Genomic DNA, 17,406 nt, shown 5'->3' on the forward strand with positions numbered 1-17,406 from the left:
GTAGGCTGTGCGTGTTGCCTTGTATAGGCCTAGTGTTCTTCTGCAGTGGAGCTAGGCTGAGATTTTTTACAGCCATTTCATGAGACCGCATGCTAGTAACTTGTAAATGCAAAAGAGACGGTATTCTAGAATCTAGATTATTTTATGGTTCCAGGTGAGCAATTCTCCAAGCCTTGCAATGAGCGCGTAATATGCACATCAATAAACAGTTTATAATCAGGTTTTTGAAGCAACTCGTTTATTCCAATTAGCCTGCCTGGTTATTTTGGTGATGTAAACGGGCTCATGGTGTGGATTTTGGTTCATGAAAATAAACAACTGGTCTGAAATTGCAGCGTAGGCTACGGGCAGCGCAACCCGAGCCCTCAGATGAAACTGGAAAACCAAACCTCCCCTTTAACAGCACAGCCCTTTAACAATGATTTACCTGGCCACACCTGTCTGTCCACCCACAGTCTAATAACAACAGCGTCACACTCAACGTTGTCACGACAGTTTGGTAAGAAACTTTATTTGTTGTCTATTATAATCCTTGTATTGTCATGGTCAATATTATATCTCTTTACAATAAGGTATTATGAACCGCTCAGTCTAATGTTTATTCAAAATGGCAGATGTTTGTCTTCCGCGTTACCAAAGTTCTGCGTACAGGCTGGGTAGCTAGCCTAGTCCGAAGGAGAGACTTGGAAGTTCAGGAATTCGTCTTGGTAAAGTTTTGATATGCCACTTAACGTCGAGTTGATGAGTTATTGAAAACAATAAATACATCCTCGATTGTCGAAAAGTTTTGCTGCAGGGATGATGGCCTTCAATGAGTGAATAACAAAAAATACGTTTTCATTTGCCGATTAGTCCGACTTCAAAATGGACATGGTTGGCCAGTGGCCACCTGCCGCACCACAGGTCTTAAAGAGTTGATTCTATTCTAGTGTTTTCATTAGATTGTGGTAGAGGAAGTTGAAGGCCTTGTCTACAAGAATTGTGTAGTGAAAAGGGTTTTAGTCCTGTTGGTTAGGTTTGAGAGCGAGATATCTATGCGGCACTGTAATGAGAATAGGATGAATTAAATTAATTCATACATGGGAAATGTACCACATTTAAAGTTAATCAACTTTTTTTGTCATGTCTCTCTAGGTACAAAAGATTGTCATCAACTAAGACCAATTTAAAGACTGCCTAAATGTAAATGTAATCAGAGCAAAAAGAACATTTGGCCACACCACTCACTCAGTATGCACAACTGAGGACTGAGGTATAAGTAATCCATTTCACTACAAAAATCAACTGCCACAATCATTGCCACGGTGACTGGATATGACCGATATCCTGCCAACACATCAGGGGCCTACTGAGAAACAGCCCCCAGAAGCCACGGCGCCGCCCCTGGCCGCAGAGTGGCAACCCGAGGAGGGAGATGGCAAGCAGCTGAAAGATGCCAATAAGGGGGACCCCCATACTGAGGGGGAGGAGGTGATGGGGTACGCCAGCATGGAGCCCACTACCCTACAGTGGCCCTCGGACAAGGAGGCCCTCATGGAGAACGAGCGAGAGAGGGGCGAGGGGAAGGAGATGGACAGCAGGGAGAGGGCCAGCATGCGCTCCGACTGCGCGTCACTTCAAGGTAGGAGTGGGTGTGAAATGAAGATATTAAATCCTGAATCGTAAAATTGAGTACAAGATCGTCTTGAATATGCCAAAGTGGAGAAAGCGTATAGATCGTCTTGCACCGAGGATGCTAACTATTTGTATCAGAGTGATGTCTACTTTCTAAGTGTTGTTGTCTTCACTTTACATTATTGGATTCCAATTGTGCACTTACTTTATGAGAGTCATCAGTATGTTTACATTCAATGAATTGCTAATTACGAATTGCAAGTATACAGTATAAAATGCCTGTTTTTGTTTTTTTTGTGGTTTTTACTTTTTCGATGGAAGATTGTGATAAAAAAAAATCGGAATCAAGATTTTATATTAAAAAAAATCATGATATGAGGCCCTGCCGTGGCCAACCGGTAGGGCACTCGTCTACCATGCGGCTGACCCGGGTTTGATTCCCGGCCCAGGTCCTTTGCCGGCCCTTCCCCGTCTCTCTCTCCCCACTCGCTTCCTGTCACCACCTTCACTGTCCTATCATAAATTAACTCAAAAAGACCAAAAAAATATCTTTAAAAAAAAAAACAAAAAAAACATGATATGACATTTTTGCCTTATCGCCCACCCCTACTTCAAGGAGGCGCAGGAGGAGGCCGGGAGAGCCGGACGGAGAGCGAGATGGAGCTGCGGATGCGGGAGAAGAGGAAGACGGCCGACGGATGGCCGGATATGACGATGGAGACGGGGCCGGGGGGGGAGAGGGAGAGGGACGGGGGCATGGAACTGAAGGCGCGCCAGAAGGGCTCCCACCTGGAGATCGAGATGGACGAGGTCAACTCCATGCCAGAGGAGGCAGCGCGGGTCTTTAGGTAGGGGTGTAAATGTGGAACTTTGACTTTTTTCGTACACCTCAGCTGGCAGTTGCATCGGAGATGGCATCATGGGTCACTCCGGGGTCTCCCGCACACTGACCATTTCGCTGTTCTTTCTTTAATAAATGACGTTTCGGTACTAGACCTTCATCAGGCAGGGGTGTTAATGTGAAAGCCAAAAGCCCAACTGGGAAAGTCCAACTCCCAGAGTGTGTTACAATATGTGACCTTGCCTCCTCCACTTGTGCTTGTCTCCTCGTACCAGGAAGTAATATGTCATGATGACATCACTGACCACAGAATTTTATTTCAATATCTTGCAAAAGCTCAATTGTAGAGTCTTTTTCACATTTGCAATTGGGATGGTGAATGAAAAACAGTCCCTCAAAAGTTGTTGTGGCAAGGCTGGCAGCTGGGAAACTTGTATCGTTTTCTCCACGGAGGAGGGGCCAGGAGGCGGGACGAGGAGACAAGCACAAGTGGAGGAGGCAAGGTTTCATGTAACGCACTCATTGTGACACAGCACACAAGTGCACACTGCACACAACGAAATTGCATTTATGCCTCACCCGTGCAAGGGGGCAGCCCCCAATGGGAGCCCCAAGGGAGCAGTGCGGCAGGACGGTACCATGCTCAGGGTACCTCAGTCATGAAGGAGGATGGGAGAGAGAGCACTGGTTATTTACTCCCCCCACCATACTGGCTGGAAATTTAATTTGATTAATTGATTAAAAACGATTAAACGATTCTCTTGTGGACGAATCGATTAATTGAATCACCGGCTGTAGGATTGATGCATCGATTCATATCAGGAGATTCAAATGAATGATTTGATAAATAAAATGGGTTATTATTTACACCCCTATCTTCTTCAGGCCCAACGGGATGCACCACGGGGGCGGTGGCGGCGTGCCTGAGTCGCCCAGGGAGTGGGAGGACGAGAGGAGCCCCTTCATGGGGGCGCACGGGGCCCCCGCCAACGGATACTACCAGGACTGGGAACCGGAGGAGCCAATGAAACGTAAGTTTGGCCAACACATCAACACACTCAACCAGTTCATTCATTATTATTATCAGTGTTGCCAGATATGTCTGATCAAATCCCTGCCAATAGGTTCTCAAAAAACGCCAAAATGCGCCAAATTCTGCCCAATTTCAACAAATTGCATTGATTTCTATGGGCCCAAAACTGCAGAAAAAAATGCCAAATGGACAATTTTTTCTGTTTTAGCCCGCAGACGGCCATTCCAAGTATCCCAATTGGGCGGGTAACCGCCCAATCTGGCAACACTGATTATTATTATGTTCAGGGTCGGATTTATATAGCCTGGGGCCCCTAGGCTGTAGGTTGCTGTGGGCCCCCCTGGAAAGGCAAATTTCACGTCGAAATGACATCAACAGTGTTACAAGCTGCTAGAAAGCTTGTATGCTGTCTTGCCAGCTGTGCAGAGGAGTATTAACACGATTTAAAACTGTACTCAATATTGCATCTTGGCACAATTCTGCATTTTTTTAACTTTTGTCCAATCGGGGGGGCCCTGGCAGGTGGGGGGCCCTAGGCTGCAGCCATATCTAGCCTGTGCGTTAATCTAGCCCTGATTACATTACACTTAGCTCACATTTTTATTAGATTAGATTAGATGAATCGATTATCCAAATCGACTTACAGATATTACAGGTTGTTGGTTACAGTCCCTGGGGCAGTGTGGAGTTAGGTGCCTTACTCAAGGGCACTTCAGCCATGGAGGGAGGAAGGGAGTGGTTAGGGTGGGGATTGAACCTGCAACCCTGTGATCTACAGTCCAACTTCCCACCCATGACACCACAGCTGACCCTATTATTTGTTTTCATTATTGTTTAATAATTACAGTGTAAACATTGCTATCAGATCGGTTGTAAAGATTTACACAGCACTGCAGTCCTGTCTTGAAATGCTTTAGCAGTGACAAGTCCATCAAATCTCCGAGATTAACACTGTACACTGTAAAAGTTGGATCACACTTCATGTGAAAATGCACATTTAAAAGACAACAGCCATTGAAGGTGAATTAAAAAAAGAGAATGTTAATGAAAAAGAGTAGGCCTTTGTGAATACACAGCACAGATTTAGATGATTGATTAAAACATGACCATGTTGCACACTGTTGGTTTAAGAAAGAAATGTCTACAAGTGGCTGGTCTTTGTAAGGAACCTGCCACATGACTGAGTCATCGATGACATCATCAGTCATTAACAATGCAGAATCTGCAGTAGAAGCTGATGTGGAATACTACAGTATCCCAAGAATGTTGCCTATACACACACTGTGAATCATTGTTAAATACATGTAGGTGTTTCTTGATGTAGTGCAGGTCATTTTCCAAGTGTATTAGGATTTACAGACATCATATTATTAGGCGTGTTTCAAGGAAGCAGATTTTTTTCCGTGATCACAATAAGATCTGCTTAGTTTTAGAAAGGTGGGCAAGGTGGAAAGAAATATTTAATGTGACTTCCCAAGACATAAAAAAACGCTGCTTCCTAAAAAAAATTCTAACCAGAATGCTTCACACGGGCCAAAGTGGGTGTAACGGAGGCCAACTAGCAGAGTATGGCGGTTCAACGTCAGTAAACCTCCCTCCTGAAGCCTCAATACAGTGCGGTAGCGTTGGGCTATCGGACCGGCCTTTAGCTCAGCGGTCTCGTAGGCCTACTGTGCCTCCCATTGCCGAACCCATGTGTTGACGAGGTGGTGAGTTCGTGGTCCCGAGGGGGACAAACGGCACGGGAACACCTCTGTCACATGGAGTCATAGGGTGCATTCCAATATGCGACCTTGCTTCCTCCACTTGTGCTTGTGGCCTCATACCAGGAAGTAATATGTCATGATGACATCACTGACAACAGCATTATATTTCAATATCTCGCAAAAGCTCAATTGTTAAGTCATTTTCTCATTTGCAATCAGGATGGTGAATGAAAAACAGCCCCAAAAAAGTTGTTTTGGCTAGGCTGACAGCTGGGAAACTTTATTGTTTTCTCCACGGAGGAGGGGCCAGGAGGCGGAGCGAGGCCACAAGCACAAGTGGAGGACGCAAGGTCGCATATTGGAACGCACACATAGGCATGCGTGCTGCTCAGCCTGGGCAGCACTGCTGCATCAAAATCATGCCCGCTGTTCCGTGCCACCACTACCTGTTCTCAAGCCAACACCCACTGGGCTCCAGGCCTTGCTGACAAAGCAAATTACATATGGTTACATTATCTTGATGTGTTTGTGCATTCACTTTCCATGGTTGCACTCACTTTCAGTGACTTTTGCAGATCTCATAGTGTAGTAGAAGTGACAGTAGACTTATCAGTAGACTGATTAGACATCAGTTTGACAATAGATGCAGGTGAAAAAGGCAATCAAGTGATTATCGTATATTACACTGACAGTTTAAATGAATTTCAATTAACATCTATTTCACAGTGATCCAAAATGGGCATACATTTTTGGACACCTTGTATCGGTGTAACATAACCACCACCAGAAGAAAAAGGATTTTAAGCGTGCAGACTATTTTGTTTCAATGTCCAGACTCCAACCTTAAACCTGTGCTTAAAAAAAAAACCTAAACCTACTTGGCATCTGCACTTGTTGTTCTGTATATTTCCAGTGCACTTTCTATCTGCTACTGATGACTATGATTATGTCCTCCATTGTAAGTCGATTTGGTTAAAAAGCCATCTGCCTAATGTAATGTAATGTAATGTAATGTAATGAGTAAAACGCATCTCTCCGTCTCTCCTCCACAGCGGGCTGTGCGGGCTGCGGTCGCGACGCGTGGAAAGTCTTCGCCTCCTTGTGCATGGGGGCGCTGTTCTTCCCGTTCATGGTGTGGGGGGGCTACGTCTTCCTGCCCTTCGACGCCCCCCTCCTGGAGACGGCCGCCCTCAGGCTGGTCTACACGCTGCGCTGCTCCGTGTTTGGGGTCGTGCCCATAGTGCTTGGTGAGCAACATTTTTTTTTTTTTGGGGGGGTGTTCCTTTATCAGGGTTGGCTGGGGGAGAAATTGGGCACTTTTAGCATAAAGGGGCCCCTCATAATTAGCGGCACAGACCTGACTCGCCGGGGGCCCCTCACCGTCGTGGGCCCCTATTTTCAGAAATGTAAAAAAATATATATATATATATGAAAATAGGGGCCCACGAGGGTGCGGGGCCCACCGGGAAATGCCCGCTATGCCAGATGGCCAGTCCAGCATTGTCTTTTATTATGTAAATGTCATGAATTCTGCGCCACCCCTCTTCCTGGGCCAGTGTAATCCGAAGTGTCCCTGCACAGTTCCTCGCCCTCGGGGCCGCAAACTCACCACCTCGTTAATGGGAGTCACAGCACGATACCAACGGACTAAAGGACAAGTCGAGAGCCCAATGCTATCGATACTGTATGAGGCTTCGGGAGGGAGGTTTACCAATGTTCCACGCCACACTCTGCTAATGGCCTCCGTTACACCAGAGACAATTGAGCCCTTTGTTTCCCCTGTTGGTTTGGGGTTGTGCCCATAGTGCTGGATGAGCAACATGAGCTTTTATTTTGTAGAGAAAGAGGTTTTGTCTGTGGGGTAATCACATAATAAGCCTCAAGTGTTCATCAGTGTCCGAGAGAGTGTATTGTAAGGTCAAGAGAGAGGGTCCGAGGCACTCTGAAATAAAGTTAAGTCATTTTATTGTGGAAAACACGAAAAAAAGGACTTTTGACCTTATTTAAGAGTGCCCTGGACCCTTTCTCTTGACCATACGATAAAAGTTTTTTGGGGGGCCACTGACTGCTTTTGCCAGGTCCAGGACAAAGTTATCTGAAAGGTACCTCCCCCCTCTAATCCTTACAATGTAATGAAATCCCAATTTTGGGCCTTCTCTCTCTCTCTGGGCCTGAGACAGCTGACCCCTTTGCGCCTCCCAGCCCCCCGTCAGCTTGAGGCAGGACAGGAAATGGTCAGAAGAGAGAGAGTTGAGTTGGGGGAGGATCAGGAAATTACCCTGTGCCAGAATCGAACCCGGGTCCCCTACGTAACAGTGCTTTGTCTTAGCTGTCTGAGCCAAGGCCACGGCCAGCAACATAAGTAAAGCTTTTAAGGCTACCGTGCCAGCTCGACCAGATTGGTTACAAGACTGGTTTCCTATTCCGGAATTCCTTTTGGGCGGTTTCTGATCAGTAAAACGTTCTTTAAATCCACTGACTTCACTTCTAGTGTATTGATCAAGTCACATTAGGTGTTCATGTTAGCGAAACTTCTGAGATTATGAATATGATCATTTATTAATATAGTAGCGGAAATTAGACAGTAGTAACTTAATACTACTACTAATAATAATAATAATAATTTAAAAAAAAATCTTTTTCATGTGTTTGACCTTTGTGTGTGGCTGCTTTTGTTCTTTACTTTGTTTTGTCAACTTCTATTGGCTGAGGTGGAAGCTCACCGTGCCTGTGTCTGTCATTAGGCCTGCTGGTGTTGGGTGGTTGGTGTTGTCATTAGGACTATTCTAACCGTTCAGGACTGTGTCTCTCACTAGTCCTGATGGTGACCCTCTCCTTGGCTCTGACTCCTCCTGTGTCTTCCATTAGGCCTGACAGTGTTGGGTGGTTGGTGTTGTCATTAGGACTATTCTGACTGTTCAGGACTGTGTCTCTCACTAGTCCTCATGGTGACCCTCTACTTGGCTCTGACTCTGCCCTTAGGCCTGATGGTGTTGGGTGGGTGGTGTTGACATTGGGACTGCTCTGACTCTCTGTGTATGTCACTAGTCCGGGGGCCTGTACTAAGAAACTGGATCAGCAGTAAACCAGGTCAAATTGGGAGGTAAATCATCTAATAGAAGAGCCTGGAAATGAGGACTCCAGGCTCTTCTATTAGATGATTTACCTCTTAACTTAACCTGGTTTACTCCTGAACCAACTTCTTAGTATAGGACCTTGATGGTGACCCTCTTCTCCGACTCTCTCTCTCTCTCTCTCTCTCTCTGTCTCTGCCATTAGGCCTGACAGTGTTGGGTGGTTATTGTTGTCATTAGGACTATGCTGACTGTTCAGGACTGTGTATGTCACTAGTCCTGATGGTGACCCTCTTCTCTGACTCCTCCTGTGTCTGCCCTTAGTCCTGCTGGTGTTGAGTGGGGGGTGTCATTAAGACTATTCTGACTGTTCAGGACTGTGTATGTCATTATGAATGCCACTGATAGTGACCCTCTTCTCTGACTCTGTGTGTCTGTCACTAGTCCTAAGGCCGGCCGCACATTGGCTCCGACAGCACTGCAGAGCACTTTCGCTTCCGACAAAATTTGGACCTCAAAACCCAATTTCACACGAACGTAGCATTGATAGTCAATGGGCGGCACCGACAAAATAGAAATCGTCTCTAATTGCTATCCGACATCGGCGAATGTCCGCCAGTGTGCAGGGTTTTATTGAAAACAATGGAATCGAACTTTTGCGTAGCAGTGCTTTGTTGGAGCCAATGTGCGGAAGCCCTAACAGTGACCCTCTCCTCTGACTCTCTCTCTTTGTGTGTCTGTCATCAGGACTGCTGGTGCTGGGGATCTCGCGGTTGCGATTCGGTGCCCTGCGGCCGCACTGCGAGGGCGTGGCCGAGGTGAAGGAGGTGAGCGTGCACCGGCGCTTCGTGGACGAGTCGGTGACCTTGTTTGTCCTCTACTTCACCCAGCTGGCGGTGCTGGCGGCGTACCTCAACCACGACCTGCTCAAACTGGTCCCCTTGCTCACCATCATCTTCGCCATGGGCAGGTAATTCACACTTGCTTTATATAATGAATATAATAGTCATGGGTAGCGGGCAGTCATGGGTAAGCGGTTAGGGCGTCAGACTTGTTGACCAAAGATTGCCGGTTCAACTCCCAACCCGTCAGGTTGGTGGGGGGAGTAAATCAACAAGTGCTCTCCCCCCCATCCTCCTCCATCACTGAGGTACGCTGAGCATGGTACCTTTCCTGCCGCACTGCTCCCTTGGGGCGCCATTGAGGGCTGCCCCCTTGCACGGGTGAGGCATAAATACAATTTCGTTGTGTGCAGTGTTCACTTGTGTGCTGTGGAGTGCTGTAGTATGTCCCAGCCATGGCTCTAATGGCTGGGCACTGGACTGTTGTGCGGGCGACCTGGGTTCGATAAAAAAAAAAATATATAAAAATATGTGGTGCCACTGTTGACCATCAGTTTTGTCATGGGCAGGTAATTCGAACCCGTTTCATAGTACCGTAGTAATTACACCAGGCTTTCCCCAAGCACTTCATAGTTGTGGGCTAGGCCTGAGATTAATTTTCAGACAGACATGCACAGAAAAATATAGTGTTACATTTTCCCTGGCACTTTGGAATGGCAGAATTGAAACAATTCCAAGGTTATTTTTGTCATGGGCAGGTAATTCACACCTGCTTTATAGTAGTAGTTACACCAGGCTTTCCCCCAGCACTTAATAGTTATTAGTTAAGGCAGCCCACCTTGACTAGGTCCTATGGAAAGAGATGTTGTATTGCAACATTCATTTCTAACAAAAATGCAATGTTTCTCTGGGGAAATGGTTTGCCTAGACCTAGACCCTGCCCAGTGAAGCCATGTTGCTGTGAGGGCGTGGATTTAAGTGCAGTGGCAGTGTCAGATGCCAAATTGCAAACCCCTGGCACCAAATATGGCTTCCTGTCCAATGAGTGGAAAAGTGACACGTCAGAATACTACTATGTTTGATTGTCACCTGTGTCTGATAGCAGCCAGCTCACCCCACCCTCCCACCCACCCCCTACTCATCTTGACAAGCACTGTATAACCAATAAAGGCCATGGGGTAGTGGTTAAGGAGTTGGTCTGTAGAGGTTGCAGGTTCGAATCCCACCCATACAGTGGCAAGAGTGTGTGTCTCTACAACTTAAGCCATGGCAGGAGTGCCCTTGAGCAAGGTACTTTAGACCCCACAGTGCTCCAGGGACTGTAGACAATATACTGCCATGACTGTAACTGGCTGTGGATAAGACTACAGCTGAAGTGAAGTGTAATCTCATGTTATCTTGTGCCAGGCCCAACAGGCACTATTATGATTAGTCACCACACCAGACAGATTTCTCAATCAAAGGCTTAGGTAACTTATGATCACTTCAAAATGCATTATTGCAGTTTGATGCATTTTTTTATATTATGATGTAATTTTATTTCATATCTCGGAAAATATCAGCCTTCACTTCACTCCTTCTCAATAATGTTGTGTGGGCTAGGCCTGAGATTTCAAACAGACATGCACAGAAAAATATACAGTGAGGAGAATAAGTATTTGATCCCTTGCTGATTTTGCTGGTTTGTCCACTAATAAAGACATGATCAGTCTTTAATGTTAATGATAATATGTATTCTAATATGGAGAGACAGAATATCAAAAAGAAAATGCAGAAATTAACTCTAAAGAATATATAATAATTGATTTATATTTAATTGAGGGAAATAAGTATTTGATCCCCTGCCAACCATTAAGAGTTCTGATCCCGCAGATCAAATGGCACTTCCAATCAACTTGTTATCTGAATTGAACACACCTGTTAATAGTAACCCGCACAAAAGACACATTGAATCTGCAGAATCAGTCCATAGAATCAGTCAATCAATCAAACTAAACTCGCCAACATGGGACAGACCAAAAAGCTGTCAAAGGATGTCAGGGACAAGATTTTAGAACTCAACAAGGCAGAAATGGGCTCCTGGATATTAAAGAGCAAACTGTTGGTGCATTTCTTCCCAATTTTAGGACATACAAAATGATCATCAATCAAAAATCTTAGGCCTGTCTCTGGTTCCATACAAGATTTGACCTTGTGGGAATTTAATAATCAGAAAAAAGGAGATAAAGCACCTCAAAACTGTATGGGAGGAGCTAGGAAATGATCTCAAGGCAGCTGGGACCTCAATCACTAAGAAAACTATTGGAAACACTTGATACCACAGCGGATTAAAATCCTGCAGTGCATGTATGGTACCCCGGCTTCAGAAGGAACCTGTTCAGGCTCACCTGAGGTTTGCCAATGAATGTCAAACAGGATTAGGATATGATTGGGAGGTGCTGGAATCAGATGACACCAAAATCAAACTGTTTGGCATTAACAAAACTTGATGTGTTTGGAGGAAGAGAAATGCTGCCTATGATCCCAAGAACAACACCTTCTCCAACATCATAAATGAAAGTGGTAACATTATGTTTTGAGGTTGTTTGTCTGGCCAAGACACAGGACAACTTCACATCGTCAAGAAATGGATGAAGGGAGACATGTAAACGTACAATGCTGCATGCCAACCTCTTTCCCACCACCACTAGACTGAAGGTGGGTCATGGATTGGCCTCCCAAAATGATAATAATCCATAACATACAGCCCAAGCAACGAAGGAGTAGCTCAAGCAGAAGCACATTAAGGTCATGAAGTGGCCTTGACAGTTTCCAAACATTAACCCTATAATAATCCTGTGAAGGGAACAGAAGCTCCCATTTGGCAAGCTACAGTCATACAACTTAAGTGATTTAGAGATGATCTGCAAGGAAAAGTGGACAAAAATCCTTTCTAATATATCCACAAACATTGTCATTAACTGAAAGAAACATCTGACCTCTGTCTGAGAAAACAAGGGCTTTGCCACCAAATATTTTGTCTTCTTTGACTAGAGGGGTCAAATACTTATTTTCCTCAATGGAATACAAATCAATTAAAATATATTCTTCAAAGTTATTTTCTGGATTTTCTTTTTGATATTCTGTCTCTCTATATTAGAATACATTTTATCATTAATATTATAGAATGATCATGTCTTTATTAGTGGGCAAACCAACAAAATCAGCAAGGGATCAAATACTTATTCTCCTCACTGTATTGTTACATTTTCCCTGGCACTGGCAGAATTGAAACATTTCCAAGGTTACTGTTCATTGTACCAGATCTGTGTGGTATTTTCAGATTATTTAATATTTAATGGCACAACGTTTCGGACTAACCGATTGCACTGTGATGAAGGACGGTTAGTCCGAAACGTCGTGCCATTACATATGTGGGAGCATTTAACAGTGTTGCGGTGCGGACCTTTTATTTTCTTTTCAGTTATCTTGCGTTTGGTCCAGCACCTGTGCCACTGATGTGCGCGCATTCTTTGACTTTCTGGTATTTTCAGAGTGCCTTATTGTTCTGTATATTTCCTGTGCACTTTGTATCTGCAAGTGTTCTATGCTGTGATTATGCCCTCCATTGCAAGTCGCTTTGGATAAAAGTGTCTGCCAAATGTAATGCGATGTACTCTTGGTCTGTTGTCCCCCCACCCCTCTCCTCTCCTGTCCCTCCACCTGTTAGGCTTTGCTACTGTGTTGGGCAGCAGCGTTCAGCTACGCCCCGTCCTTCCTGCCTAAATACCCATGATCGTTTAATGTTTTATCAAAACTGTACCTTCCGGGTAACATAAAATGTCAAATATAACTCCACTCCTCTCCTGTCCCCTCCACCTGGAAGGCTCTGAATCCTACTGAGTGGCCGCAGCGTTGGGCCGCAGCGTTGGGCAGCAGCGTGCGGGTGTTTGGTTATACCCTGTCCTTCGTACCTGACTACCATTGACTGTTTACTATTTTATCAAAACTGTATCTTCCAAGTAACATACAATGTAAAATTGAACTCTCTTCTCCTCTCCTCTCCACACCTCTCCTCTCCTCTCCTCCCCTGTCTCCTCTCCTGTATCATTTATTTTCCTCCCCTGTCTCCTCTCCTCTACTCCCCTCTCCTCTCCTCTACTCCCCTCTCCTCTCCTCTCCTGTCTCCTCTCCTCCTCCCGTCTCCTCTCCTCTCCTCCCCTCTCCTGTCTCCTCCTGTCTCCTCTCCTCTCCTGTCCTGTTCTCCTGTCTCCCCTCTCCTCTCCTCTCCTGTCTCCTCTGCTCTGTTCTCCTCTCCTCTCCTCTCCACACCTCCCCTGTCTCCTCTCCTCTCCTGTCTCTCCACCTGGCAGGCTCTGCTACTGAGTGGCCGCTGCGTTGGGCAGCAGCGTGCGGGTGTTTGGCTACGCCCTGTCCTTCGTACCTGACTACCATTGACTGTTTACTGTTTTATCAAAACTGTATCTTCCAAGTAACATAAAATGTAAAATATAACTCTCCTCTCCTCTCCTCTCCTCTCCTTGTCTCGTCTCCTCCCTCCTCTCCTCTCCTGTCCCCTCCCCCTGGCAGGCTCTGCTACTGGGTGGCCGCAGCGTTGGGCAGCAGCGTGCGGGCGTTCGGCTACGCCCTGTCCTTCCTGCCCATGCTCACCATGCTGGTGGCCAACATGTACTTCATCTTCTCCCTGGACGCCGAGGGCAGCCTCTTCGCCAAGGAGGACCGCGTCGTCCACGAATCCCCTTCCACATACCGACAACGATTTTGGGGTTGATCCATCAGTCCCATTCATTAAGACGGCTTTGCTATGGTTGCCAATTGGGAGAGGGGGTCCATGTTGTTCACTCTAATAATAATAATAATAATAATAAATACTGCAAAGACAAAATGCTTATCTGCAATGCACTCAACATGAATTTTAGTTAAAAGAGAGGAGAATCACCAGACGTCATCTATCTTTTTTTTTTTTATTAGTGAGCAATGTGTTTAACGCTTTGCTTATTCATGCATTTTAGTACATTAGCTTTTAAATACCTCTTGTCAATGATCAATAAAAAAGCAGCACTGAATATGCATGTTATATGAACTAGAAGAAATTAGATAGCTATCATGTGAGATGGATCTTTAGTGATCAAGTAAACGTTTACTTCCCAAGGCTCTTCCAGGCTGCACTACTACAGGATATTGTGTTTAATGTTTAATGTGTTTTGTTCTTGAGGACCGGAGGGACAGGCTTTCTTAGTGTCAAAGCTTAGTATTTAAGCTATTTCACTTTACATTACAACTTAAACTTCTTTGTACTATCAGCAATCTCCTTTTCATCAATATGTTCCCCCATAGCAGGTTATAAAGAAAGCTTTACATTCTGTCTTGTCCACATGTTTACATTTATATTAAATGTGTGATCTGAAATTAATTAATTCGGGTAGTTTCCAGAAGCCCATCTTTTTAGGTGTCTTTTCTACTATTATTATGTATAATTCTACAGAGTTTGTTCAATGCAATGTATTTTACGAATAAAATTCTTTTAATACAGTCAACAATGATAGTGTTCTTTCATTTTTGGTTAATGGTCACTGGATACATGGACCATAGGCATAGTAAACTACCTTTTGGATTCTTGGGACACTCTTGTAAATATTACTAGGCCTACTGGTGCGTGAAAAATAAAAACCCAGTCGACGCAATTTTTGCCTCCTGAACATTTTTGGCACCACATTGTCAAGACCCCTCGACACTACTTTTCACAAGTACCCAATACTACCCAAGCGCTTTTCAGTGATGGGAGGTCTCAATAGATAGCCTAACGCGCGGTTATAACCTCGACGAGAAAGGCTGAAATCGAAAAATGACCGAACTAGACAAACCAGTTTTGACTATCTGTCGGAGGGCAGAAATTATCACGCGCTACCTGGAAGTACAAGGCTTTGGTAAAAACGCAGGAAGGCAGCGGGCCGTGGCGCCTGCAAAGTTGTCTGTCGAAGTTTTTCTTTAAGACAGTGGTTTTAAGAGTAATCCGGTTAATTAGTATTCATCATCGACTACGGAATGACAACTAGTTCTACTACACAGGGCAGACGGAAGCACAATGCATGCTTGTTTCGTCTACGTGAAAACTGTCCCCTAAGAAAATTAAGGAAGAGCAAATGTCGCGGTGAGTTCGTAACAAAGTTTAAAAAAATTGACGTCTAGACAAATGTAGCGAAAGGGACACGTTTGTGGCATACAAGTAGAGCTGTCGTTACCATGTATCTGCTCAGGGAGAGTAGGCTAACACCAGTGAGAGCACAGTTTGGTTTATTGATGACAGTTAAAGGGAGGCTGTAATGTAGAGGCTGACAGCTAGCCTTGTGAAGCTGACAGCCACAATTCTCCGTTGCGGAATGTTCCCTTGTTGGTAACAGGTGTTTTACGCATTTGTTTGCCAATGTGAAACAGCTTACCTTGGCAGATATGCAGGACATAAGCATTATGGCTGAGAAGGTGCATAACACCATCATACTTGACCAATATGTTTTGGCAAAATTAGGGGGGGCTCTCCATTTGTTTTAATGTTAACAATCGGTGCAGCCTATTCTACTTTGAATAAAGGCGCAGACAATAGTTTTGTTGTTGTTGAGATACACATCTGTTATGAAATATGTTGGGCCTACTTGGCACGTGACACCACCTACAACTATTTACATACCAATTTGTGTGTAGGCCCATGGCCACTCCCCACCTGTCATTAATCATCCTATATACAATGCCTGAAAAATGAATGGGGGGCCTTACGCAACAAGCACAATGTTTTTGCTCACCAAACAGACGTGCGCCCAAGCCAGGCTTGTGTGGAGGGACATTGGACCGGGCTTAATGAACAACCCAGCGGATCAGCGGCAGGAGCTAGTGATGGTGAAATCAGTGTTATTTACGAGCCACAGATATCGACTGCTGCTCACTCCAACAGTGGCCCACGTAGGCTTCAGATTAACGCAGGTGAGTTCGTTTCATTTATCTAAATATTTAAGGTATTTCAACGGTAAAATACTTCCCCCTCTAGACCTCGCTGTGGAAACGTACCGTGCGCAATGCGCAGTTAAATGCGACTTCAGATCTTGAACAGTTTCTCATTTGCTATTCTACAATGATTTAAGTGCTTACTACAATGTGCTCCTCTCTCCTGGAATAACTTCAGATGCCATGGAGACAGACGCAGTAGCAGTAGTCCACCCCGTACCCAGCCCGCGTGCCCTCTCCGCGCCCCCACCGTACGCCTTGGTCGCCGCCGCGGCCAGTCACCCTCATGTCCACCGGCGCAACCCGTCAGAAGACTCCCGCGATGGCTGCATGGGTAAGCCCTTGGACTCGACTGCATAGTAGGCTAGGTCCTGTTGTTCAGCTCAATGTGACATTCAAGTTAGAGATGTAGCCTATTCTCATTGTCAAAAAAGGCGACGCGCGGAGAACAACACTCCAAACTACATGTAGTAGATTCCCATTTTGTGCTGAAGAGATACAAGTGTCACCAGAGCTTGACCTCGCCCTCCCCTTCCCCATTACCGTGTGTGTGTGTGTGTGTGTGTGTGTGTGTGTGTGTGTGTGTGTGTGTGTGTGTGTGTGTGTGAGAGAGAGAGAGAGAGAGAGAGAGAGAGAGAGAGAGAGAGAGAGAGATTGTGTGTGTGTGTGTGTGTGTGTGTGTGTGTGTGTGTGTGTGTGTGTGTGTGTGTGTGAAAGAGAGAGAGAGAGAGAGAGAGAGAGATTGTGTGTGTGTGTGTGTGTGTGAGAGAGAGAGAGAGAGAGAGAGAGAGAGAGAGAGAGAGAGAGAGAGAGAGAGAGAGAGAGAGAGAGAGAGAGAGATATGACTTGTGAATATGTTTATGTATGGTGAATACATGTGCATGTTGTCCGTAATGTCTTTGTGTCTTCTTCTGTATTTATGCATTCTACCGGACACCTTAATTTCCCTCAGGATTAATAAATGATACTCTACTCTACTCCACTCTAACAAAGATAAAAGTGCAATGTATTGGCAGCGACAGCACTGTGCTGTGCTCTTATTCCGTCGGTAATAAATGCACCGTGTTGTAACGGCAACTGTACTGTTACTGTAACAGTATTGTTATCAGGGGCTCTAAATGAACACCAGCCAACCGGCCAAATGTGGTGAAATGTCAGTTTGACAGTAAAAAGACCAACTAACTAGCCACTTTGACCCATTAGTGAGAGTGTGTTTGGCTAGTAAGATTCATATCTAGGCCTACTTTCTATTTTGGCTGGTGATGAAAAGTGTTCATTTAGAGCCTTGGTTCTTAAGCTT

The 17,406-nt window shown here is 45.2% G+C and overlaps 1 protein-coding gene and 1 long non-coding RNA gene across 3 annotated transcripts in view; both read left to right on the forward strand.

Annotated features, from left to right (window-relative positions):
* Nucleotides 1–17,406, forward strand: part of LOC134448888 (uncharacterized) — a 405,753-nt gene that overhangs the window by 249,913 nt on the left and 138,434 nt on the right. The gene's annotated exons all lie outside the window — the stretch shown is intronic.
* tmem79b (transmembrane protein 79b) lies at nucleotides 428–14,176 on the forward strand. Of its 2 annotated transcripts, none has more exons than XM_063198552.1 (7): nucleotides 428–499; nucleotides 1,135–1,621; nucleotides 2,231–2,462; nucleotides 3,341–3,486; nucleotides 6,247–6,441; nucleotides 9,016–9,238; nucleotides 13,680–14,176. In XM_063198552.1, the coding sequence occupies exons 2-7, from the start codon at nucleotides 1,315–1,317 to the stop codon at nucleotides 13,879–13,881; spliced, it is 1,305 nt and encodes a 434-aa protein (XP_063054622.1). In that variant the 5' UTR covers nucleotides 428–499; nucleotides 1,135–1,314; the 3' UTR covers nucleotides 13,882–14,176. The 2 variants fall into 2 exon arrangements, with proteins under 2 accessions (XP_063054622.1, XP_063054623.1); XM_063198553.1 differs by lacking the exon at nucleotides 13,680–14,176 and adding an exon at nucleotides 13,463–13,534.

The sequence above is a fragment of the Engraulis encrasicolus genome, chromosome 5, assembly GCF_034702125.1.
Source record: "Engraulis encrasicolus isolate BLACKSEA-1 chromosome 5, IST_EnEncr_1.0, whole genome shotgun sequence".
Taxonomy (NCBI): domain Eukaryota; kingdom Metazoa; phylum Chordata; class Actinopteri; order Clupeiformes; family Engraulidae; genus Engraulis; species Engraulis encrasicolus.

What these genes read in the sequence shown, in the direction of transcription:
- tmem79b (XM_063198552.1), top strand. Translation starts at nt 1,315, where the DNA reads ATGACCGATATCCTGCCAACACATCAGGGGCCTACTGAGAAACAGCCC. An exon ending in CGACTGCGCGTCACTTCAAG is followed by an intron (nt 1,622 to 2,230) that starts GTAGGAGTGGGT and finishes CCCTACTTCAAG; the next exon opens with GAGGCGCAGGAGGAGGCCGG. An exon ending in GAGGCAGCGCGGGTCTTTAG is followed by an intron (nt 2,463 to 3,340) that starts GTAGGGGTGTAA and finishes TATCTTCTTCAG; the next exon opens with GCCCAACGGGATGCACCACG.